The sequence below is a fragment of the Lithobates pipiens genome, unplaced genomic scaffold (genome assembly GCF_037356315.1).
Source record: "Lithobates pipiens isolate NorthernLeopardFrog02 unplaced genomic scaffold, aLitPip1_a1.2 Scaffold_16, whole genome shotgun sequence".
Taxonomy (NCBI): Eukaryota; Metazoa; Chordata; class Amphibia; order Anura; family Ranidae; genus Lithobates; species Lithobates pipiens.
Window position 1 is genome coordinate 368,341,706 of NW_027507748.1, and position 23,939 is coordinate 368,365,644.

The window sequence follows — 23,939 nt, forward strand, 5'->3', positions numbered from 1 at the left end:
AGTTTGCCTAGCGGGTGTCCTTGCTAGTGTAGGAAATTGGTTAATTTAGGCCACCTTGGCCCAGACAAACTGTTTAAAGTGACAGTCTTCAGTCACACTGAATCTGACTTTGAAATCGTGCAGCTTTAAGTGAAGTCACACAATTTCAAAGTGGCATGTCGGTGCGACTTCAGGTGTGACTTGGAAGACATCTGTGCAACTTCATACATAGATATCTATGCAAGTCGCACCTGAACTTGTAAAAAGTAATGCAGGAAATACTCTCCAATATGGCTACTTCCATTGCAGACAATAGGGACTTGTCATACTGCCACCCAATTGCTTCCACAGACCCCTTTATGGTGTAGTCCTCAAAATAAAGTTAAAGCCGAATTAAACCCTGTACTATACTGGCTTAAAAATCACACCACCATTTCTGAGCCTCATCCTGTGACTATTAGGCACTGCATTTAGTTCATTTGCCTACTGTGTGTTTTCAGTATCCATCACTTTTCTGCATTTCTCTTGAATAACTAGCACCATCTTTAAAAAAGTACTTCCTTCCCTAAACCATCCTTCGGCCCTTTACACACACCATTATTCAATTTCATGTGCTCTTCCTGGAGTTGGCCAAGCCTAGTTTTGAATGTTGTGTTACTATGGTGGCCTGACCATGATGGTAGCGTCACAGGCGCACAGCAGATCATATAATGGGAAAATGTGGCTTCGGTGCAAAATAAAGTGCAAATACACCAGTGATGTCCAAAAATGGTGAAATCTCCTTAGCGAGGCAGCATTGGGGGACTTTTCAGAGGTCTACATGAGTTATGCACACTATGCTTTCAGTTGGGGAGAAAGCACAAAATGTGAGTTTTTTTAATTCTGCTTTAAGTAGGCTTAAACAAAAAAGTAACATCCTTGCACTTTAAAACGGAGTTCCAGTCATAGTTTTGTGTATTAAAAAGTCAGCAGTTACAAAGAGTGTAGCTGCTGACTTCAGCCACTCACCTACTATGGGCACCTGGCTGTGACAGCTTGCGGCTTCACAGCCAGTTGCCCACTGCACATGCCCAAGCGGCGCACTCTGACTGGCCCTGAAGTCTTCTACGACCTGTTGTGTAGCAGAAGACTTTGGAAGGGAGAACTTCCACGTCCAATCGCCTAAGGCGACCAGAATGGAAGTGTGAGCTGGTACCTGTCAAAAACCTCCCCAAAAGCTCAGTTTCACAAACAGAAGCTGGGGAGGAGGCCTTAAAGCAGAAGTTCCACTTTTGGGTGCCACTCTGATTTAAACCCCCGCCCCCCCCCCCCCCCCCCACCACATACGTACGAAAATGTCCATTGTGCTACACGTCGCATATCATTGCACACACCGGAGTGAGAACAATAATTCTAGGGCTGTTATTCATGGTTAAAGTAGAACTATAGCCATCTTTGTCCCATTGCAGAGATTTCACTACCTATCCTATCCTATAGCAAAACAGGAAGTGAGAGGAAATCCCTGAAAATTAAGTCAATTTCTTGGGGCCTCTCAAGTCACCAGAACTGATGTCCCAACTGGAAGATTTCCCCTCTATTACTTTTCTGGGGACAACCCAAAATGTGGGTTTTTCTCTCCTTACCTTCGATGATGGTAAACGGGACAAATGGGGAGCATAAAACTCAACGGGGCCACAGACAGGTGTTCTAATTCATCTTTATGCTATTCAAAATAAAATAAAAATGTTGCCTTTAGTTTAGACTTTAACACTAAAATGATGGCCTATAGGGGATTTTAAAGCAGTTTGCTGTTTCACAGGCACACAATTATAAGGCATCTTATTATATTTCACCAAAAACATTGGTTAATTTATTGCATTTGAGTCCTAAAATTTAACATTTGCGTGGGTTTTTTTTTTTTTCCTGAAAATATGCACCTAAGAAAACCATTGCGCTAATATCACGCGAAATAAATTCGCAACTACCATTATTTTAATCTCCAGGTTCTTTGCTTTCAGAAAATGGGGGTTTTAACTAACCTTTAAGCTGGCCATACACAGTTAGAATATCGTTCGGAAAACTGTCCGCTCGATTGTTTGACATTCGAAACGTTAGTGGTTACATTTTGATTCTCGAAATGCAAATTTTGTGGCGAAAAAAACCCAATGTGTTGTTTTTTTCCGCAAAAACTATTGATTTTCGAACGACTAGTAGTGTAATCGAACGAAAATAGTTAGAAAAATGAACAGCTCATGTTAAAATCTAACCACGGGTTTCCGTGGGAGGATTCTCAAAGGTCGAATCCTTGTTACATAATTTCCGCTGCTTATATAATCGATCAAGAACAATTGTACGATTTGTTAACGATCGCTAATATGTCGAATATTGGGCGACATCTATTGATACAATGTTGGCGTTCTCGCATGCACGTTCGACCAAGTTTACAATTTGCGAACGTTTTTTCTGAACAATATTCTAACCGTGTATGGCCAGCTTTAGTTACCACACAGCTGTTCTGTACAACCAGGAAGCGACCAGAGCTGCTCTTTCCTAGTTCTCTATTTCCCAGTGCATTTTGGGATACCAGAGCATCCACTGCCTCTCCCCTATTGCCCAGCTAACACTTCAGAAATGCTTCACTAACAAGTCATAAATGCTCTTGGTGCTGTTAAGCTGGTTCTAAAGCCTCAAGCTTTTTCACCTTCATGCATTAACCCACCTGTTCTGCAGCTCTCCTCCCCCTCCCCCTTTTCTTACCTGAGCCTGATCCGATGTACATGAGCACAGTGGCTCCAGCTGCTGTCTCTCCCCTCATTGGACAGATTGATGGCAGGAGCCATTGGCTCCAGCTGCTGTCAATCAAATCTGGTGATATGGGGCAGAGTCCCGCTGTTTGTGTCCATGGATGCAGCAGGACTTGGAGCGACTCTCTTTGGGGGCACCAAATGAAGAGGGGCCTGGAACACTGGCTGTGGACCCCAGAAGAAGAGGATCAGGGCTGCTCTGTGCAAAACAATTGCACAGAGCAGGTAAGGTATATGCATATTTTGTTAAATCTCTTCTCCCTCTCTCCCTCTCTCCCTCTCCCCCCTCTGCCGAGGCTTTGAAAATGCTGCATAAACACAGGTTATTGACACATGTGAATGAGCCCTAAAGATAGTCTCCTAGCATTTGCCCAGATATAGCTGCTTGATGCATTAAATCGCTGTCTGCATGGGATTCAATTTTGTGTGGACCTGCGAATAAGTTTGAGGAAATTAGGGTAAAGGGCAGCTTGCTTGTTGAAACTTAGAAGCTTTTAGTTTCATTGTAAGCATTCCTATAGGCTTTACTAGTTCATTAGTCTTCCTATCTACATAGACTGTATAGTATTTTATAGTGTGTAAGTCAAAGTGTCTAAAATAAAACGATTGCTTTATAAACCAGACCTGCATTATAAATGAGCTGGAAATGTGATTGTTTGGAAGCTTTGTTAACTGAGTGAAATTGCCATTTAACAGACATTCATTTAACAGAGGAAAAATTGATTAAATGTAAAATATTACATTGTATAGATTGTGATATATTTGTATTATATTTGGACAACCTACATTTTAAAAGTATATAATGACAACAAAACAAAGTCCTCCTAATAAAGAGTCGCCTTTTTTGGAACTTCTGTATGGTCAGTTAAGTGGCCAAGTACACATCTTTTGTAAAATGATCTGCAATGTTTTCAATTCCCTTTTTTGAAGCAGTCTCTGTGGATAGTGCCCCAGAACATTGTAAGTATCACAAATCTAGTTTTAGATGTACTAATTTAGATCTTTTATAAAACTTGGTAAATATTTTCTTTCTTTGACTTCAAGAACAGAACAGTCTGGCAATGTTTTGTTATTCCAGGCATAGGGAATGAAAAGGAAAATGATTAGCGCAGCATTTATTTGCACATTTTGAATGTCCTGATGTTGTATTATACTTGTAGTGTGAGAGTCTTTAATGTCTCTGAAGCAGTTGTCTTCTAGTTTCAGGCAATTTAATGTGTGAGATTCTAATTTTAGTCGGCTTCATCAGGCAAGATTTATTAAAAGGAGCTTCCTTGTCCTCTAATTCACAGTTGGAACTTGCTAAGGTTTGGAGTGATGAATCTTAGGCTTTGATTTTGCAAATAGCGGACATCAAGCTGTTGCAAAACTACAAGTCCCATCATGCCTCTGTTTCTAGGTGTCATGCTTGTGGCTGTCAGTCTTACTATGCCTCTTGGGACTTGTAGTTCTGCAACAGATGGAGGTCGGCTAATTGCATATCCCTGTACTATACTGTCCACTGCTGAATTCACAGTCCCATTAAAGATCAGTACTCCCCCCCCCCCCCCCATCTGTGCTTTCCACAGCCCCTAAAAATCGCTTTCCCTACATTTGATGTTCCCCAAAGCCTTTTAGCAATTTGATACTCCATAAAAAATTAAGACTGGACAAAAAAATAAGAAATAATGCCGAGCAGAAACAAAATTGTTTTATGTCTTATGCACTTGAACAAAAATTCTAAGTTTCATTTGTTTTGTTTTTTAAAGGTCTGAATGCAGCTAGCATGCACACAGCTGCATTTACAGTAAAATGCAATTCTATTAGGGTTGATTCAATTTAAATGGTGAAATCGGCATCCATGCAGGGGAAGGCTGCAGATTGTGTGATAGGTTACATGTTCCTAAAGTAAACTTCTCCTTTCAACCGATGCACATTCTGACAGTTGCCATTTTTTACACATCATCCAGTTGCCTGCCTCTTTCAGCAAGTTTCTATGTAGATATTGGTAAATTAACTACGGCCATGTGCATAAGCCCCTATATAGTCCAGGAATACATGTAAAGCAGACCTATGTCTGGGTTCAATTGACTCTTGTCCCTGGGCTAATTTGGTGGCAAGCAATGGCAGCAGGGAGGGTCAAGTGTTGCTGTGAATACTGATTGGGTACCTTTTATGTATGAATAGCCATTCAGTAGCACTTTGTACACACATCCCATATCGCGCACCAGGACTGAAACTGGAAGGAGCTCAGGAATATCTGTCGTGCTAGAGAATAAGAAAGTAATTTCTGTATGTAGGGTTAGTGCCGGTTCACACAGCAGCGACTTGTCATGCGACTTCGCTGCCTGACAAGTCGCACTCCGTTCTGTACTATGGAACCGTTCTAATAGGAGCGACTCAAGTCGCTCCGACTTAGAAAAAGGTTCCTGTACTATTTTTGGGACGACTTCAGACGACTTGCATTGACTTCTATACTGAAGTCGTTTTGCAAGTCGCTGCTGAAGTCGTGTGCAGGTCACGTCTGTGAGTTGCGCTGCAAGTCGCGTCGCCCCTGTGTGAACCGGCACTTAGTGTGGAGAGTGAGTGGAAAAGACTAGGAGGTTTGGAGATCATTGTAGGGTCACTTTAAAGTGTTTGTTACCCTAGCATTTCAAATTACTGATATGTGCCTGCTATACCGTGTACTTGACTTAAATGAAAAAGTATCCTTTTTTTTTTGTGTGTGTGTGAAATCCCTGGTGTTCCTGCCAGTCCCTCTGCTTTCCTATTAAAAACTGACCACACAAGGCAGGAGAGTTCACTGTGGTAAGTTTCCTAGCTGTGCTGGGAACTCGGACTGCTCTCTTCCATTGATGAGATTTGCTCTGACATGCCCCATCCCCCACGCGGCCATTCACTGGGAAGATTGGTGTGCTGCTTCTACTTCCCCCAGCTCTTATGCAGCTTAGAACAGAAGGAATGTGATCACTTATAAAAAAAGGTATTTATAGTGTGTGTGTGTTGTGGCGTGTGTTTTTTTTTTTTCTTTTTTGTTTTATCTATACACAATTTTTTTTGCCTCTTTATTTCAATTTTAGACTGAATGAGTTGTTTTACAAGGTGATTACAATCACTTTAACAGAACCACACAGCCTGAGAATGTCTCTGAACTGCTAAGTTTAACAACCTGTTCAGAGTTAACTCTTACCTGATCAGCTGGACCCAGTGAAGAGTGGAAAGCTTTTTCAGGTTCTCCCTAGCTACACACAGTTGTGAAGGAAGTCGGAAAACATTCCCCACTTGCTGTGCTAGGTATCTCAATAATAAAGCATTTCTGAGGCCCCTTTCACACTGGGGCGGTGCGGGCGTCGGCGTTAAATCGCCGCTATTTTTACTTTGCCGTTTTTAGCGCCGGTCTGCGCCTGCTAGTGGGGAGGTTTTAACCCCCGCTAGCGGCCGAAAAAGGGTTAAACTGACCGCAAAGCTGCCCCATTGATTTCAAGGGGTAGGAGCGGTGAATACACCGCTCCAAAGATGCTGCTAGCAGGACCTTTTTCAACATCCTGCTAGTGCACCGCCCAGTGAAAGGGTGAGTGAAAGGGGCCGTTTTTTTCAGGCGCTATTTTTAGTGCTGTAGCGCCTGAAAACCGCCCAGTGTGAAAGGGGCCTAAAATGCAGGGTTTTTTTTATTTATTTATTTTTTCTATAAAAAAAAAAAAAATTCTACTCTCCTACTCTGTGCAATGGCATTGCACAGGCTGTCTCCCACCAGTGCTTTCTGCTCCTTATTTTGTGTCTGCCAAGCTGCTTGCTATTCAGGTGGACACGTGAGCTCAGTGTGGTTTGGCCCCACCCGCGCTCTCTGCTTACCTGATTGACAGCAGCAGGAGTCAATGGCTCCCATTGCTGCATGAACATCCTTTGAGAAGAGAGACAGGGCAGAAGATCTTCAGACAGGTACGGCACTGGATGCACACATGTAAGTGTTTGGAGGGGGGAAAAGGTGTACAACGGGTGGCAAAACATGTTTATTTGTTTTATTTTTTTACCTTAACTTGTTCAGATCTGCGCTATAGCCGAATGATGGGTACATCGTGGATCTGCTTTGCCAGGAGTATGTCTATTGACGTCCTCCCCTTTCAAAGCTGGCCACACCCCCCTGGAGGAGGAGCACACTGAGATCATGGCCACTTACCACGTGATTAGCTGTCAGTCAATGACAACTGATCACGTTATGTAGGCAGCGTGAGGGGAAAAAAAAGGCAGATCGCCGGCTTCTGTTTGAAGCAGGCGGTCCCGAAGAGGAAGAGCCTCTGTGTTCACCAGTACCGCCTGCCAATGCCAGCAATCAGTGCCCCCTATCAATGCTCACTAGTGGTGCCAATCAGTGCCTCATCCGTGCCACCTAGCGGTGCTGCCTATCAGTACCACCTGTCCATGCCCATCTGTGTCCACCAATGCCCCCTATCAGTGCCGCCTTATCGGTGCCCATCAGTGTAGCCTCATCAGCGTACATTAATGAAGGAGAAAAATTACCTGTTTGCAAAGTTTATTAACAAAATAAAAGGTTTTGTATTATTATTTTTAACAAAAAATGAAAACTGCAGAGATTATCAAAATATAACCAAAAGAAAGCTCTATTTGTGGGAAAGAAATTATAAAAATGGTATTTTGGTACAGTGTTGTATGACTGCGCAGTCGTTGTTCAGACAGCGCTAAAAGCTGCAAATTTGGTCTGGGCAGGAGGGGGTTTAGGTGCCCAGTAAGCAAGTGGTTAAAGTGATTGTAAAGGCTTGTTTATTTCTCTATAAAGATAACAAACATTATAATTACGTGCTCTGTTGCAGTGGTTTTGCACAGAGCAGCCCGATCCTCTTCTTGGCTGCCTATACTGTGTGCCGGGCCCTTCCGTCCGGTTGCCTGCCCCCACAGCAACCGGCTTGCTATGGGGGCACCTGTGTGTCCATTCAGGTTTAATTTCTTTTCTTTTTTCATTTATTTTCTTTTTTTTTTTATCTTTTAGGGTGTATCAAATTCAGCTGAATGCAGATTTGTTAAAAGCAATGCCATTTTGAATTGACAGAAACTTTGACTACATGTGTGGTACCTTTTTTAAAAGGATACTGCTAGATGCAAATGTATATCCTATTAACATTTATCTATTTTGGCTAGAATATTCTTTTAACAATATTCTCATCCCAGGCCCCAGCAGTGACACCAAAGCCTAGTACACACGGCCAAATGTCAGGCAACATCGTTCGGTTGGCTTCTGTCGGAGGAGCATGCTTAAAAGCCAGCAGCCAAAGGGTTCCAGATCGATCAACACTCTCGGCCAATGGCTAAGATGTGTGTCCCATTCCGTCCCCCTGTCAGAGCACAATAGAACAGCAGGAGAGATCGCTGTACTAATTTCAGATTGTTAGTGCAGCGGCTCTGACTGGAGCTGGCAGGTGTTATTTTTTTTGTTGTTTTTTTTTCGCTTCATTCAACCCCCAGGGTTGAATGGAAAAACAAAACTAGTGGTGTGTACTAAGCTTTAGATAAAAGAACATGCCACGTGAATCCTGTTAACTTACACATGTATGAACCAGCTCAGTCCATCAACTCTGTGCAAACTGTCATTTGTCACTGTTACCACTAATTGTTTCATTTGCTATGTCAACGTTTTTCCTTTGTCAGATATCAAAAAGGTAGCTCTTTCAAACCTAGAATTTCATGTGTGGATATTTTGTATTAAATTGGTTTGGCAGATGTTAACCCAGCCCAGTCTTTGACATGATTGCCTTGCCTGCAAGGATCTCACAAGTTTGAAAGTAGGAGTGCACAGAAGGGAAATTTTGGTGCCGAAAATGCAAGATGCACTTTGCCAAAAACTGTTTTTTAAACTTTTTTTTTTTTTTTTTTTTAAATTTTACATTTTTATATATTGTATTCCACTTTTATTTAATATCAACTTAAATTAATATGCATTTATTGTTGGCCATTATTGGCACCTTTTTAGTGCAAGAAAAGCTCAAGAAAAATGTAGTCTGCAGTCTCTGACCATCTCTCTTGTGTGACATCCGCAGTCTCTGACCATCTCTCTTGTGTGACATCCGCAGTCTCTGACCATCTCTCTTGTGTGACATCCGCAGTCTCTGACCATCTCTCTTGTGTGACATCCGCAGTCTCTGACCATCTCTCTTGTGTGACATCCGCAGTCTCTGACCATCTCTCTTGTGTGACATCCGCAGTCTCTGACCATCTCTCTTGTGTGACATCCGCAGTCTCTGACCATCTCTCTTGTGTGACATCCGCAGTCTCTGACCATCTCTCTTGTGTGACATCCGCAGTCTCTGACCATCTCTCTTGTGTGACATCCGCAGTCTCTGACCATCTCTCTTGTGTGACATCCGCAGTCTCTGACCATCTCTCTTGTGTGACATCCGCAGTCTCTGACCATCTCTCTTGTGTGACATCCGCAGTCTCTGACCATCTCTCTTGTGTGACATCCGCAGTCTCTGACCATCTCTCTTGTGTGACATCCGCAGTCTCTTAAACTTAAACACATTGCTAATAGTATTGGCAACATTTCCATTCGGTGCACCTCTAGCAGAACTGGTACAGGAGATGGTCGGAGACTGCAGACCTGGTACAGGAGGTGCCGCCTGCCAGTGCCTGGTAGCATGATGATTCCCGGCATTGGATCAGTGTGCCGTCTATCACAAGAGGCGGTCTAGGAGGCGGGACATCATTACAGCACTGCGATTCAGATCCAACTTCAGGACACAGCGTGAGATTGCGCTACCAGGCACTGGTGAGGCAGCATCTAATGACACCCGTGTCCCTGGCATGCCCCTGTAAGTCTCCCCCCCCCCCCCATGTGTGGCCCCACCCTTTTTCGTCTCAAACATCTGCACTTTTTTTTTTCGTCCGCCTGCCAAAAACACAATTTTCAACAGATATATTTCGGGTGAGGAAGTTTTGGTGCACCACTATTTGAAAGTACAGCGTGCCACGCAGAACACATTTACAAAGTGTTAAGAAGTATTTGGGGAGATTGATGTAAACTAAAAGGCTAATCATTTGTACACATTTCAGCCTGACTTGTACAATCTTGTGCCATGTAAATGCCAGTCTCGGTACTAACTCGGCAGTGTGCAGAGATTTAATCTGATTCTAACAGTGATGGCCAATTTGTCACTTAATTCTTTGCTGGAAACACTGCTGCTGCTTAATCTTCCCACTTCACACTCTGCTCATAGGATTTGTTACCGCATTCTCTTTTGCTTTCTATGAACTGAATTAGTTGGCCCCATACGCTTCTGTGGGGATGATTACTTCAGTTCAAACAGGCTCCTACTCTGGAACCATATTCCTTAAGGCAGCAGATAACAAGGGAGATGGAGATTTAGCAGAACAAGTCCCTGTTTAGGAAGATTCACTCTCTACTTGTTCTGATCACCAATGTCACTTTTAACCACTTCAGCTTCAGAAGGCTTTACCTCCTTCCTGACCAGGACTTTTTTTTTTTTTTTTTTTGCGATACTGCACTGCGTTGTTTTGACTGACAATTGCGCGGTCATATGACACTGTACCCAAATAATTCCCACAAATAGAGCTTTCTTTTAGTGGTATTTGATCACCTCTGTGGTTGTGTGTGTGTGTGTGTGTGTGTGTGTGTGTGTGTTTATTTATTTTTATTTTTTTTTGCGCTGTAAACTGCCAATTTTGAAAAATCTATATTTTTTGTTCTTGAGAGGATGCGTGTGATCAGCACAGGGCCAATCGGCAAGGTCCAGAGTGTCAGGGGTCTTGCTGTCTCATTGGACAGTCATAAAACGTCTCCTACAACCTTTAACCAGTGCTTGGCTGGACACTGATGGAAGTCACAAGATTGCTCTAATGGTTGATGAGAAATGGTATTTAGCAGTTTGTTTACTAAAATAATTAAGTTTCCATGGTCTGTGTACTGTGGATAGTGAATACAGGATCCTGGGTTTAGTAACACTTTAAGGCATTGTGTGCTTTCAAATATTTTTAAGGTATTAGTGTAGTCTTAATCCTTGTGTCATTTGTTTGCCTTACCTTGCAATTGGGGTTGCGCCGATGGCAAGCATTTGTAAGAGTTCTTGTGCAAATGCTCCGATGCCTTACCCGATACTTAAAGAGGAAGTAAACCCTTCCAAACAACTTGGACCTACAGGTAAGCCTAGATTAAGGCTTACCTGTAGGTCCAAGCAATATCTCCTAAACCTATATGGTTTAGGAGATATTTGCCCGAAAATGGGCACCGCTGTCTACGGCGCATGCGCCGTAGACAGCGGCGCGCAGGCGCACTAAATGCGGCAAATCCATGAATGGATTTGCCTAATTTGTCGACTCCCGTGCGCATGCGCGGGAGTGACGTCATCGCGGCTTCGCCGAGTGGCAGCGGCGGAGCTGCGAGACGCGACTCCCGTGCGAATGCGCGGGAGTGACGTCATCGCGGCTTCGCCGCTGTGATTCGTCGGAGCTGCGAGACGCCACCAGCAACATGGATGCGGCGGACTACAGGGATCAGCGGCGACTTCGCTGGCTCCTGTGTCAGGTAAGTGACACATAATGAGCTACTATGCGATGAATAGTAGTCCATTATGCTTTACCTTTGCAGGGAAAAAGAGGAAGTAAACCCATCAGGGTTTACTTCCTCTTTAAGCAGCCTCGGGGTGATTGGTTCGGCTTTGGGAGGGAGTTACAAGCACTGATTCCCCCCCCCCCCCCCCCGTATAGCTTTTCTGACGGCCGCTTCTCCTCCTCTCCCTCCCGCAACTGTCGGGAGATCGGTGCTTGTAACTCCACCGCACCGATCACCCCTGACTGGCCCCCTCTGTGCTCCCCATGTCCTCCTCCAGGTCGCCCTGCGTCCTTCCTGGCTCTCCATGCCCCATTTTTATCCTCTGGTTCCCTCTGCATCCTTTCAGGCTCATCCTCCGGTCCCCCCATGTTGTCCTCCAGGTCCTATCTTACCAATGACAACCCCCCCCCCCCCCCCCCAAAAGAAAATTTTAATATTTCAAAGTTAAGTTGTGTAAAAAAATCAAAGGAGAAAAGACACCGTACAGAACTTTGTTCTGTAAGTGTCAGTGTTCTGTCAAAGTGCACCTCATCGAATAGTGCCCGCGCAGGACAGACCTAAACCTATATAAACAGCGGGGGAAACCATAGTTCTCACATTGTGCCTTGCTGTTGTGGGGCGGCTTTAAGGTGTGCTGATGGTCCGGTTTTGTTTGTGTTGCAGGGCAGGTTTGCTGTGTTGAATGGCTGGTTTTGTCTGTGTGAAAGGGCGGGTTGCAACACAGACAAAAGCCAGCTCTTCAGCACAGCCACTAGCTTCCCTCCAGCAGCAGCGATGCACAATCTGAGAACCATGGTCTCCCCTGCTGTTTCTATAGAATTAAGTTGTGCCTGTGAAATGGCATCTCCCATCGAGAGATGCCTCCTACAATGTGCGCATGCGCCCTGGTTACGTCAGCCCAGCTGATCGGCAAATCAACTGTTGTGCTGTTCTGTATGGTGGATGTGCAGTACATAACGGGCACTATGCGATACCAGGCACTTCTCAACAGAACTCCGGTTCACACTGCAGTGTTGTCTGAGATGTGATTCGCAGTGCAAATCGCATGCAATCTGTGTGATGTCGCATTGCAGTTGAACCAAACTCTCACAGGGCCCCCTTTTTTCTTTTTGGTCTGCAGCAGAATCTGATTACAATAGTGTTCACACCCATGCGATCCGATTCCTGTCCGAATTTACAGCTCGCACTGCGATATGCAAGCTGATTTGGGGGCAACATTAACTTTTAATTGACACTCCCAGTAGTTCGCATAGGGCAGTGTGAACTGCCGCTGGGGGACATACGATGCAGGAACCCACAGTGTATTCGTAGGGTTCCCACATCACAGCACTGAACAGGCCCTAAATTAGATCAGTTTAATGGAAGAGGAAGTATGGGTAGTGCACGCGCAGATGACATCTTCAGTTTAGTATACAGTAAATATCTCCTAAATGGTGCATGTTTAGGAGATTGATACAGTACCCATTAGGTAAGACTAGAATAAGGCTTGCCTGTAAGTAAATACAGGGAGGTTTACAGCCTCTTTAAAGACTAAACCTTTTTCTGACACTTGTTGCTTACAAGTTAAAATCAGCATTTTAGTGACGGAGAAACAGTCCGTTTTCTTCTTGTAAGAGCGGCAGCCCTGACCCGCCAAGCCTCCGTCACTCCACAGCTCTTGCTCCTCTGTCTCTCTGGTCTGGCATGCAAGGCAAGCTCCTTCTCCATGGCTCCTGTGAAAACTCTGCCGCCATGCCCTCTTCCCCAGTATCTTCAACTAAGGCCAGGCAACGGCGTACCCATTATTCCCCTCTCACTGCTGGCTCTTTCCAAGAACTGCCATACCAGGGATTCCATTACCACAGATAGAACTCGCTGAGCTCTTGTGCTGCTGCTCTGGTCCTGGGGGAAAAGGAATAACCCCCACAGCAGCAGTTCTTAAAGCGGGATTCCAACCTAAAGTGGAACTTCCGCTGATTGGATCCCCCCCCCCTCCGGTGTCACAATTGGCACCTTTCAGGGGGGAGGGGGGTGCAGATACCTGTCAAAGACAGGTATTTACACCCACTTCCAGGCATAGACTCCCACGGGAGTCTATGCCTCTTCCTGTCCCTGCGCGCTGTCTGCTGGGACACACACAGGTCCCAGAGACAGAGCGGACAATTCCGATTGCGCTGCGCGACTCGCGCATGCGCAGTAGGGAACCGGGAAGTGAAGCCGCAACGCTTTGCTTCCTGATTCCCTCACCTAGAATGGTGGCGGCAGCAGCCGAGAGCCGATCGATCGGCCTCAGCTGCTGGCATCGCTGGATCCTGGGACAGGTGAGTGTCCATTTATTAAAAGTCAGCAGCTGTAGTATTTGTAGCTGCTGGCTTTTAATTTTTTTTTCACAGTGAAATCCCTCTTTAAATTAACCTATCCTGGTTTCCAGAAAATTCCATTGATTCCCATTGGATCCTGGAATATTCCTTCCTCTTTCGTAAAGAGACAGTAACCTTAACTATCTAACCTGCACAATATCCATTTAACTAGTGTTTCTTAGCCAAACACGAGGTGGGGTGGCCACAGTCTTAAGCCGGTGGGTCCTTAATTGTCCCCAGCTTTTCATTCTCTCACATTAGAAAGATATCCTCCTTGGATGCATCTGCTGGACAGGAAGTTGTATATTGTATATACCATTAAAGTGTAGTATACTGCAACATTTAAAGCAGTGATGTCCATCTACTGGAATGGATAAGAGTAAATTAAAAGATTGAAATGCTTTTTATTCTTCACCTTTAATGGGAACATGGGGTTTTTTGTTTTAGGTGCATTCCAGTTCATTTTTGGTACATTTGGTGTGTGTGTGTGTGTGTGTGTATATATATATATATGTGTGTATATATATATATATATATATATATATATATATATATATATATATATATATATGTGTGTATATATATATATATAATATATATATATATGTGTGTGTGTGTGTGTGTGTATATATATATATATATATATATAAACCAAATTCCAGTTCAGTGCAAAAAAAGTGGCATGTTCTACTTTTTATTTTTTTATTTTTTTCTGGAATGTACTGGAACCGACTGCACTGGTGTGAATTATGCCATTTGGAAACAATCTAGCCACCTATCCAGGAAAAAGAGAATGGCCTGCATGTAGTGTGAACTGGCCCTAACATTTCCAAAGAAATACGGTTACAAGACCCCCGACTTTCTGTCAGTCTTGTGACTAAATTTAGCAGATATCATGTGACCAAAGATCTAGTTTGGTCATATGACCAGTACTATTGAAATCTTGGAGCACGTGAGCAGATGTTCGTGTTTTTTTTTTTTTTTTTTTTTTTTTTTTTTTTTTCTTTCACTCATCCATCCTAGCAAGTTAGTTAACATTTGCCTAAAGGGTTAATGTGAAAATCAAATCTAAATTTAAAGGCCCATTCCATCTTTCTTACCATGTTACGTATTCTACCCATATATAGGATGTAATATGGAGCCATCGGAGTTAGCCTGATGTAAATGGACTCAAGTCTGTTTACATCTGGCTGCCTGTATAGCTAGCATGGGTCCATCCCTGTCCACTTTGTAAATGTGGACACAAACTGAACTGTGGAAAGAAAGGCCATCCATCCCATTCAGCTCTGATTCAGCAGGAATCGGATCCTCTGCTGAGTGGAAGTGATTCTGTGCTTGCAGTGCTTTACAAACTCCTATGCAAAAAATAAGGCACATTTTACCTTCAAATATGGGTGTATTTATTAGTCTCTGAAGTACTTTTAAATGGACAAGATACTACCATGATCTATTGTGGAATGGTGGTTCTCTTCTTTCCTTTTAAAGAAAAAAAGAAAAGCGGGTACGCAGGCTGCTATAACTGATCTCTTACAAGTATGCTAGTTTCCTGGCTTCCATGCAGAATCTGTGTTTTTCAATACTGTATGAAGGTATAGGAATCCGGAGCTTTGACTTTGCTCTTGTTCTGAGTCTGTCGCTGAAAGTATTGATGCTATAGACAGCCAGACAACTAGCATTTTTTGGAAGTATGCATCCTTCATATTTCACTGTTTTTCATCTAAATTCAAAAGCCTTTGCACACAAAAAAAGCGAATCTTTCTGAACCTTTCCCATTTATATTTATTTAGATTCAGAACAACCCTCTTAGGTGTTTTTGTGCATATAAATGTTCTAATGATCACATTTTTATTTTTGTAGATCTTTTAGCATTTTAGAAAATGCTGTGATGTATGCACACTGTAATATGGCATTTGTTGTAAGAGCTGGGGAGGAAAAGAAAATCATTGACCCCTGTTTTGTTTGCAGCCGGGAAAACCCTTCAGATCTTTAACATTGAAATGAAAAGCAAAATGAAGGCTCATACCATGACTGATGATGTCACCTTTTGGAAGTGGATCTCTTTGAACACTGTTGCTTTAGTAACCGACAATGCTGTGTATCATTGGAGCATGGAGGGAGAGTCGCAGCCAGTGAAGGTGTTTGACCGGCATTCCAGCCTGGCAGGATGCCAGATTATTAATTACCGAACAGATGCCAAGCAGAAGTGGCTCCTTCTAACAGGAATTTCTGCTCAGGTGAGAGATGTGTCTATGATGTAGCAATTGTTTTTGGGTGCAAACAATATTTTGTAAACGATCAGGCAAAACGCATATACAGAAGGTCTTGTAATGTAGGGCCACATGCTCCATTCCTTACATAAATGCTGCCTGCCTTCACAGCATGGCTGTCGGAATGACTCATCTTCTGCCACAGGGAGGGATGTGGGTGTTTGACACATCCATTCTTGTCAGCAAGTTAATACAAATTCAGTTTGCTATTGTTTCCAGTAAGAAGTATGTCTGGATGCTTCAACTTCAATTGTAAAATATTCAGTTAACGGAGGCATAGTTTGTTGAGATCTATGGATATAATAATCATACAACATAGAACTTTAGTAGTTGACACATAACATTGGTACACAGGAGTCTCTTGTAGAGCTGCACGATTCTGGCTAAAATGAGAATCACAATTTTTTTTCTGCTTAGAAATGGATCATGATTCTTGTGGCGTAACATCTTTCACATTAAAACAAAAAAATTGGGCTAACTTTACTGTTTTTATTGATTTATTTATTTTTATTCATTGAAGTGTATTTTTTCCCAAAAAATTGCATTTGAAAGACTGCTGGGCAAATACGAATACAGTGGGGGTTCCAAATAATTTTCTACCAAAAAAATATTGATTTTAACTTGAGAAAGAAGTCTCAGAAAAAGATTTGGACTTTAAGTGGTTAAACTTCCTGCATTTGCATGTTGTTTTTAAAAACTTGATTTTTTTTCTTTACACACAGAAGTTTCCCTTTTGATCAAGAAGGAAGCTTGGTTACAATGTTTCATGTTAAAAACTTGGCAGACTGCACAGATGTTTTCTTTTGACCCAGTGAGCATATAAGTCTCTCAAAGATTAATTGTGCAGCTCTAGTCTCTTGCCTGATTTTGTTTTAAGATTTGCTGTTAAAATCTGTTCTCAGATTTATGGATTTATATCATATCTCTACTTGTTTCCAGTATTTTATCCATGCTCTTTACATTGGATGTAGAATTAGTCCATGTACATATGTTGCTGAAATCCATAGTTATGTATCTATATTTTATTTATTTTGTTCCCTACGCCATTAGGCTTCATACACACTGGACATTTTTGGATGTTTTTACAGCAGCTGTTTTGGCTTCAGATGTTTTTTTTTTTTTTTTTTTTTTTCTACAGTCAATAAAACTCCCCATCATGTTATCCTATGTGTCCATGCAGTTTTTGGCTAGGGAATTTTTTTGTTAAAAAAACAAAACAAAAAAAAGTGGGTTCTGAGAGTTTGTCAGCTGTAAAAAGTCAAACGCTGATAAACTCTCAAAACCGTGGCTCACCAGCATTTAATGCTTTTGCTTCATTGAAAAAAAATAAATGCTAACGTGGAAAATCGCTTATAAACACTATTGCAAAAGCGTTAAACGTTGAAAAACTCACCGCAAAGCTACTGGCATTTTTTATAATGTTATTTTAATGCCCAGAGTGCATGAGGCCTAAATGCCATCAATAAACTACCTGCAAATGGCATCTATAGCATATCATTGTACAAAACACAGATGAACAAAATCTGAGAACGGGTACAAAAAAATGTATACTTTTGTTTTTCTATCTTTTCTGACTTTGGTGGAATAACTAACTTAAGCCTTTGTTTCTTCTTCTTTAGCAAAATCGCGTTGTTGGAGCTATGCAGCTGTACTCTGTGGATAGGAAAGTGTCTCAGCCTATTGAGGGACATGCAGCCAGTTTTGCTCAATTTAAAATGGAAGGAAATGCTGAAGAGTCTACCCTGTTTTGTTTTGCAGTTAGAGGACAAGCAGGTGGAAAGGTAAAATTACCCGCGTAGTTCTTAAATTTAGTGTAGAAAAAAAGTGGTTTAGAGCAGTGGTCTCCAAACTGCAGTCCGGGGGCCCTTTGCTTGCCTTCATCTGGCCCTTGGGACCCTTCTTTTCTCTCCCCCCCCCCTCCCACTGATGCAAGACACTTCCTCTCACTGACAACCAACAATGGGTATACTTCCTGTTACTGACTTCAACTGGGCATGATTTCTTCCAATGATGCCAACAATGGGGAAATATTCCTCCCGCTGACACTAAAAATGAGGCTCTAGTCTTCCACTGACATCAGCAATGAGGCGCTGTTCCTCCTATTGACACTAACCATGGAGCACTATTCATCCCACTGACGCCAACAACGAGGCACCATTCCACCTATTGACACCAACATGGGACACTATTTCCACTGACGCCAACAATGAGGCACTGTGCCTCCCACTGACACCAACAATGGTGCACTATTCCTCCCTCTAATGCCAAAGATGCAATGTTTAGTCCCACTAACGCCAGGACAATTTCAACTTGCAGTGGTCACAGTCAGGCCCCTCTAAAGTCTGAAGGATCATAAACTGGCCTTTTCTTTAGGAAGTTTGGAGACCCCTGCTTTAGAGTAAGGGGTTTCCACTCCATGGGGCCTTCTTGCCTCCTGTATATCTGCTGAACCTTTATCATCTTCAGCTGCTGTTTTTGCCATCGCAGCCGTGCTTACTGCTTCCCTAAGAGATCAGATCACTGGCAATACAGAAGCTTATAACATCCAATTAAAATTTTTAGTTGCTGGATAGCTTAAGTTGCTAAAGCATTTGCTTATAATGCTTGGGACTTCAGTCAGTTGAAATTTTTTTTCCTTCAACAGAAGTCACAATAGTTGAAATAAATGGTTTGTTTGGACTCTTGCCTACAGTGGAAAATGGCGATCACATGATACACCCTCCTACCCCAGAACAGGCTCCAGTGTGTGTGTGTGTGTGTGTGTGTGTATATAAAATACACACACACACACTACCCAAATTGTTCATTTCATGCCTCCCAGGACCTCCTGCACTCTAAATCCCCCCCCCCCCCCCCCATCTCCTCCCTCTCCCATGCTCACCTCCTGGATGTCAAATGTGTGTAACTAACCTGGAATAGGTTGCTTATTTATCCTTCAACAAAGGAAATTACACAAATTTACATGTCTTAATTTGCAGTTGCATATTATTGAAGTTGGAACACCACCTACTGGAAACCAGCCTTTCCCCAAAAAAGCTGTAGACGTTTTCTTTCCACCAGAAGCCCAGAATGACTTTCCCGTTGCAATGCAGGTATGTTAATTCCTCCATTAGCCATCAAATGGATTTTTCACTTGAATGCTATGTTGCTAAAATGTTTGTCAGATACTGTAGTGCTTTGTTTATCCTAAACTGCCTAAATGATAAGTAAAGTGTGCGTGTCTTTGTATACCTTTAAATGATAAAATTGCCTTTAATTGTCAACAGTCCTAACTCTGTGCACATGCTCAATGTTACAGATCAGTGGGAAACATGATGTTGTCTTCTTGATTACAAAATATGGGTACATTCACCTTTATGACCTTGAAACTGGTACCTGCATCTATATGAACAGAATCAGTGGCGAGACCATCTTTGTCACTGCACCCCATGAAGCAACAGCAGGAATTATTGGTGTGAACAGAAAGGGACAGGTAACCTAGTTTTAACCTTGGTAAATTATAAAGTGTCATTTATATATCAAACACAGTAATTATGTTAACCTATTGTGTTAGCCTTGGACCATTGTTTGTTTATATTTTGTTGTCATTCACCCCCAAATGCCCCTGTGGCAAGACCTCCCCCAGTCTTATATTCATGCTTTAATATGAAGGTTTGCTTTTATTAACCACGCCGCGCAAAACGTACGTCTGTACTTTGACTCTAAATACCAGGGTTATGGCAGCAGCTAGCTGCCATAACCCCAGTATTTTCAGCAACGCTGTGCGTTTCTCTTTCAGATTAAAAGTTGTCTCACCACGAGATCGCTTTTATCGGCGTCGGAGATTTTTAAATAAAAAAAAATTTAAAACGCCCTGTCCCGACAAGCTTGCGTGCAGAAGCGAACACATACGTGAGTAGCGTCCGCATATGATAACACTGTTCAAACCACGCGCGATGTTTCTCCACGCTCGCTAGAGCGAGAGCAATAATTTCTAGCCCTAGACCTCCTCTGTAAGTCAAAACTGGTAACCTGTAGTAATTTTTAAACACCACCTATGGGGATTTTTAAGGGTAAAAGTTTGTCGCCATTCCACAAGTGGGCACAATTTTTTTTTTTTTTTTTTTTATATTAAAGTGAACCCCCCTCCCAAAAAGTGCGCTTGTAAGACTGCTGCCCAAATATGGTGTGACAAAGTATTGCAAAGACTGCCATTTTAATATATATATATAAAACGGATTTTAACTTAACAAGGGTAAAAAAGGCTCGGCCCTTAAGTGGTTAAGGATGATGATTGCTTATAGTAGTGGCTTCTCTGTGACTGTTCCTTGTAGTTTAAGTTTTGTTATTTCTATCAATGTGTTTGGGGTTTTTTGTTTGTTTTTAATATACCGTCATAGTTCTGTATTTACTCTTTCAGGTGCTTTCTGTTTGCGTAGAAGAAGAAAATATAATACCCTACATCACCAATGTTCTTCAAAACCCTGATCTAGCTCTGCGTATGGCTGTCCGTAACAATCTGGCTGGAGCTGAGGAACTATTTGCTCGCAAATTTAATACTCTATTTGCACAAGGAAATTATTCAGAAGCCGCAAAGGTGGCTGCAAATGCACCAAAGGTAAAAATAAAATAAAAAATTAATCTCTTGTTTGCCCTAATGTGTTGATTGAAAAAGCAGACTAAAACACAGCTTTACTGTGGATACTGGAAAATGATTAGAACCATTGTAAAATTTGTACTGTTTCCGGGGAGATTTATTCAATTCACATTTGTCTTGTCTCATTCAATAACACATCCCACCTTGCAACTCACCCCCCCCCCTTATGTTCTGGTGAAATCTCCTCAAAAGGAGCATAGAGTGCTAAAGAAACCCCCGCAAAAGTCTTTATTCTGTTCCACTCTAAGCAAAGGGGGAAAAAGAAATTGTTGCAGGAATCTAACTTTTTTTTTTTTTTTTCACTAGTGCCATAGGAAGGCTGACCTGTTATGTATAGTAACAATCCCTATCGTCCTTTAATATTTTCAACAATTATTTACAAACCTAAGATTGGCAAACTAGTTCCAGTTAGAGCAGGTTATCTAATAAATTGATAAGTAAAATATGACCCTTTTTTTAATTTTATTTTTTTCCTCTTAATTTTAGGGTATACTACGTACACCGGACACAATACGCCGATTTCAGAGTGTTCCTGCTCAGCCAGGTCAGACCTCACCACTTCTGCAGTACTTTGGCATTCTCTTGGATCAAGGCCAACTCAATAAATACGAGTCTCTGGAGTTGTGTAGACCTGTACTTCAGCAAGGTCGCAAGCAGCTTCTGGAGAAGTGGCTGAAGGAAGACAAGGTATTTGTGAAAGGAGTGGTTTCAAAGTACAAAAAATGTTAATGTACCCCTAAACTCAAATGTATTTTTCATGAGTAGAATGCAGAGTCCTCCTTTTTGTATTTGATTATATACATTGCATTTGAGCCTGCAAGTAATTGCAACCCTGATGGTGGTTGTAATGTACCGGCTCCTGAAGCCTTTCTTCAGCTTTATGCCCCTACTGAAGTTACAAAGTTAAAGTACGTGTTTGTGGACTGTTAGTACAAGTCCCAGATGTTTGCAATGTATACATTCTCTGAATAAATTATGTGGCTGTTAAAATGACAGTAGCCTTTGGGAAGAACATCTCCTGAACCCTGTAACGGGTTACCACCTCTTGGCACAATGTTGCACCCTAAATTTATCTAAGGTGGGCTTAGCCTTTAAAATGCTTTATCTGAAACTTCTCTTTAAATATTTTAGTTGCATTCACACTTAGGCAAACACAAAAGAAACCCAGAATGTCAGATTTGTTACTAAAATAGTTTTATTAAGCCAGTTTATTAAAAGAAAAGTTTATTTTTATTTAAAACCGAAGATTTATACTTGGATGGATGCAGCATCGATCTGACACTGCATCTGTCTCCAGCCGTCTTTAAGACCGAGAACTGAGTGATCAAACACCGCTGATAGCTCAGCTTTCGGTCTTCAGGGTGCTGCAAGCTGGTGACTGTCAGTGCTGGGCTGTGTAGAGGGTGGTAGCGGCTGGTTCAGGCTCCTAACGGTTCATTGAGAGGCTGCGCCAGCTGGTGGTCCAGGCATTTGGTGGACCACAACAGTCTGGTCAAGATCTTTTTATAGTCTGGACCGACTCTGTGATGCCTGCTGTCGACTGAAAAAGGGTTACAGAAGTGCAGAATGAACTTCACTCCTGTGATCCCCAAGAAAACAAGATTTGGTTATACTTCTTCTTCTCCTTTAAATTAACATGGTTATTAGTGGAGGGTGCAGTTTGCATGCCTTATTTTAGAAGTTATACGTTTATAAAACTATTAGCAGTCCATTGCTGTAATGTGAAATAGGAACAGAAGGAGTTTTAAAATTCTTCTTTCAAGTTATGTACTCAATGTAGTGCCAAAAAGAGAAGTTGCAGAAATGAAGCCCTCATTCATTTCCTTTCCTTAATAGCTGCCACTACAGTTCGCAACTCGGTAGCATCAGAAGTGGTGATTCACAAGGTGTTCAGAAGAGCTGACTTTGAGGGCCATTTACCCCTCATTGACATAACATACTACACACAGACATTTATATTCTTCTTCTGTCTCATGTGTAATTTTACCTCCCAAACTTGTTTTAATATTGCAGATTGTACAGCGTTTATGAAATCTGTATGGAAATAATTTAGCAGATGATGCTGTGCTTTAAAATGTATATTTTCCAGCCATGTTTTAATTTATATTTATATTTAAAGTGGAGGGCCACCCTGAAAAACAAAAATACATAAAAATTTAGAAAAAAATCAGCATCTTCTGGGTAATGAGGCGCTGTGTGTTCTGGGAACTGTGTGTCCCAGAACACAGCGCGCTCCATTCACAAAGCGCTGCGCGACTCGCGCATGCGCAGTAGGAAACGGGCAGTGAACCTGCAAGGCTCCACTGCCTATTTCCAATAGTTAAAATGGCGGCGCCGGGGACCCGAGAGCCGAGGGACGGTTCAGCCTCGGGCGGCCGACATCATGGGTGCCCTGGACAGGTAAGTCTGCTTATTAAAAGTCAGCAGCTACAGTGTTTGCAGCTGCTGACTTTTAAAAAAATTTTTTTTTTTTAAAACTGGCTCTTCTCTTTAAAGGTGTATGTATTTAGAATTTTAGTAATACTTGATTTATAACTAGAAATTATTTGTTTTTACAATTAGCTGGAGTGTTCAGAAGAACTGGGGGATCTAGTGAAATCTGTGGATCCTACACTGGCTTTGAGTGTTTACCTGAGGGCCAATGTTCCCAACAAAGTCATTCAGTGCTTTGCAGAAACTGGGCAGGTTCAGAAGATTGTGTTGTATGCTAAAAAGGTGAGTGTTCTACTTTTGTGGGGTTTTTTATTTGCAGAAGCCAAGGTTAAATTGTGCTTTTCACATACACTACAATGCAAACGCTTTAGGCAGGTGTGTAAAAAAAAAAAAAAAAAAAAAATACTATAATTTTAAAATTGCTTTCAGAAATAGAAGTATTAATTTTATCAATTAACAAAATGGAAAGTAAAAGAGCAGATGAGAAAATCAAATCAATATTTGGTGTGACCGCCCATAGTGTTTGAAGGAACTTGGCAGTTAGGTTGTTCCAAACATCTTGGAGAATTAACTACAGACCACCTGTGGGTCATAGGCTGCCTCAAATCCTAATGTCTCCTTATAATCCCAGACAGACTATTATAATATATATTTTGAAAGCATTCTTACTTTACAGCATTTTGTCACACCTGCCTAAAACTTCTGCATGGTTCTGTATATCAATAGTGAAATGCTACAACCCTGAATTGAGTATATGCTATACATATAAAATAGAGGGAAACTCTGTGCTTGGGTATAGGTGAAAAAAAAAAAAAAAGCAGCTAGAACCAAGAGTTATAAAACCAACCCCAAAACAAAGAATGTGCAGCACTGTAGATAACCAAATATATGTGAAAATGCTATAAAAAATGATCTATAGCAATGAAACGCATAATGTTATCAACA

At 42.0% G+C, this 23,939-nt stretch overlaps 1 protein-coding gene across 2 annotated transcripts in view; it reads left to right on the forward strand.

Annotated features, from left to right (window-relative positions):
• The window catches only part of CLTC (clathrin heavy chain), a 106,603-nt gene that overhangs the window by 38,039 nt on the left and 44,625 nt on the right, over positions 1-23,939 (forward strand). For both annotated transcript variants that reach the window (XM_077482108.1, XM_077482109.1), the window contains exons 3-9: positions 15,624-15,892; positions 17,545-17,706; positions 18,904-19,017; positions 19,224-19,397; positions 20,325-20,522; positions 21,048-21,248; positions 23,124-23,276. In XM_077482108.1, the coding sequence (XP_077338234.1) occupies positions 15,624-15,892; positions 17,545-17,706; positions 18,904-19,017; positions 19,224-19,397; positions 20,325-20,522; positions 21,048-21,248; positions 23,124-23,276 (1,271 nt within the window). The remainder of the gene's footprint in view (positions 1-15,623; positions 15,893-17,544; positions 17,707-18,903; positions 19,018-19,223; positions 19,398-20,324; positions 20,523-21,047; positions 21,249-23,123; positions 23,277-23,939) is intronic.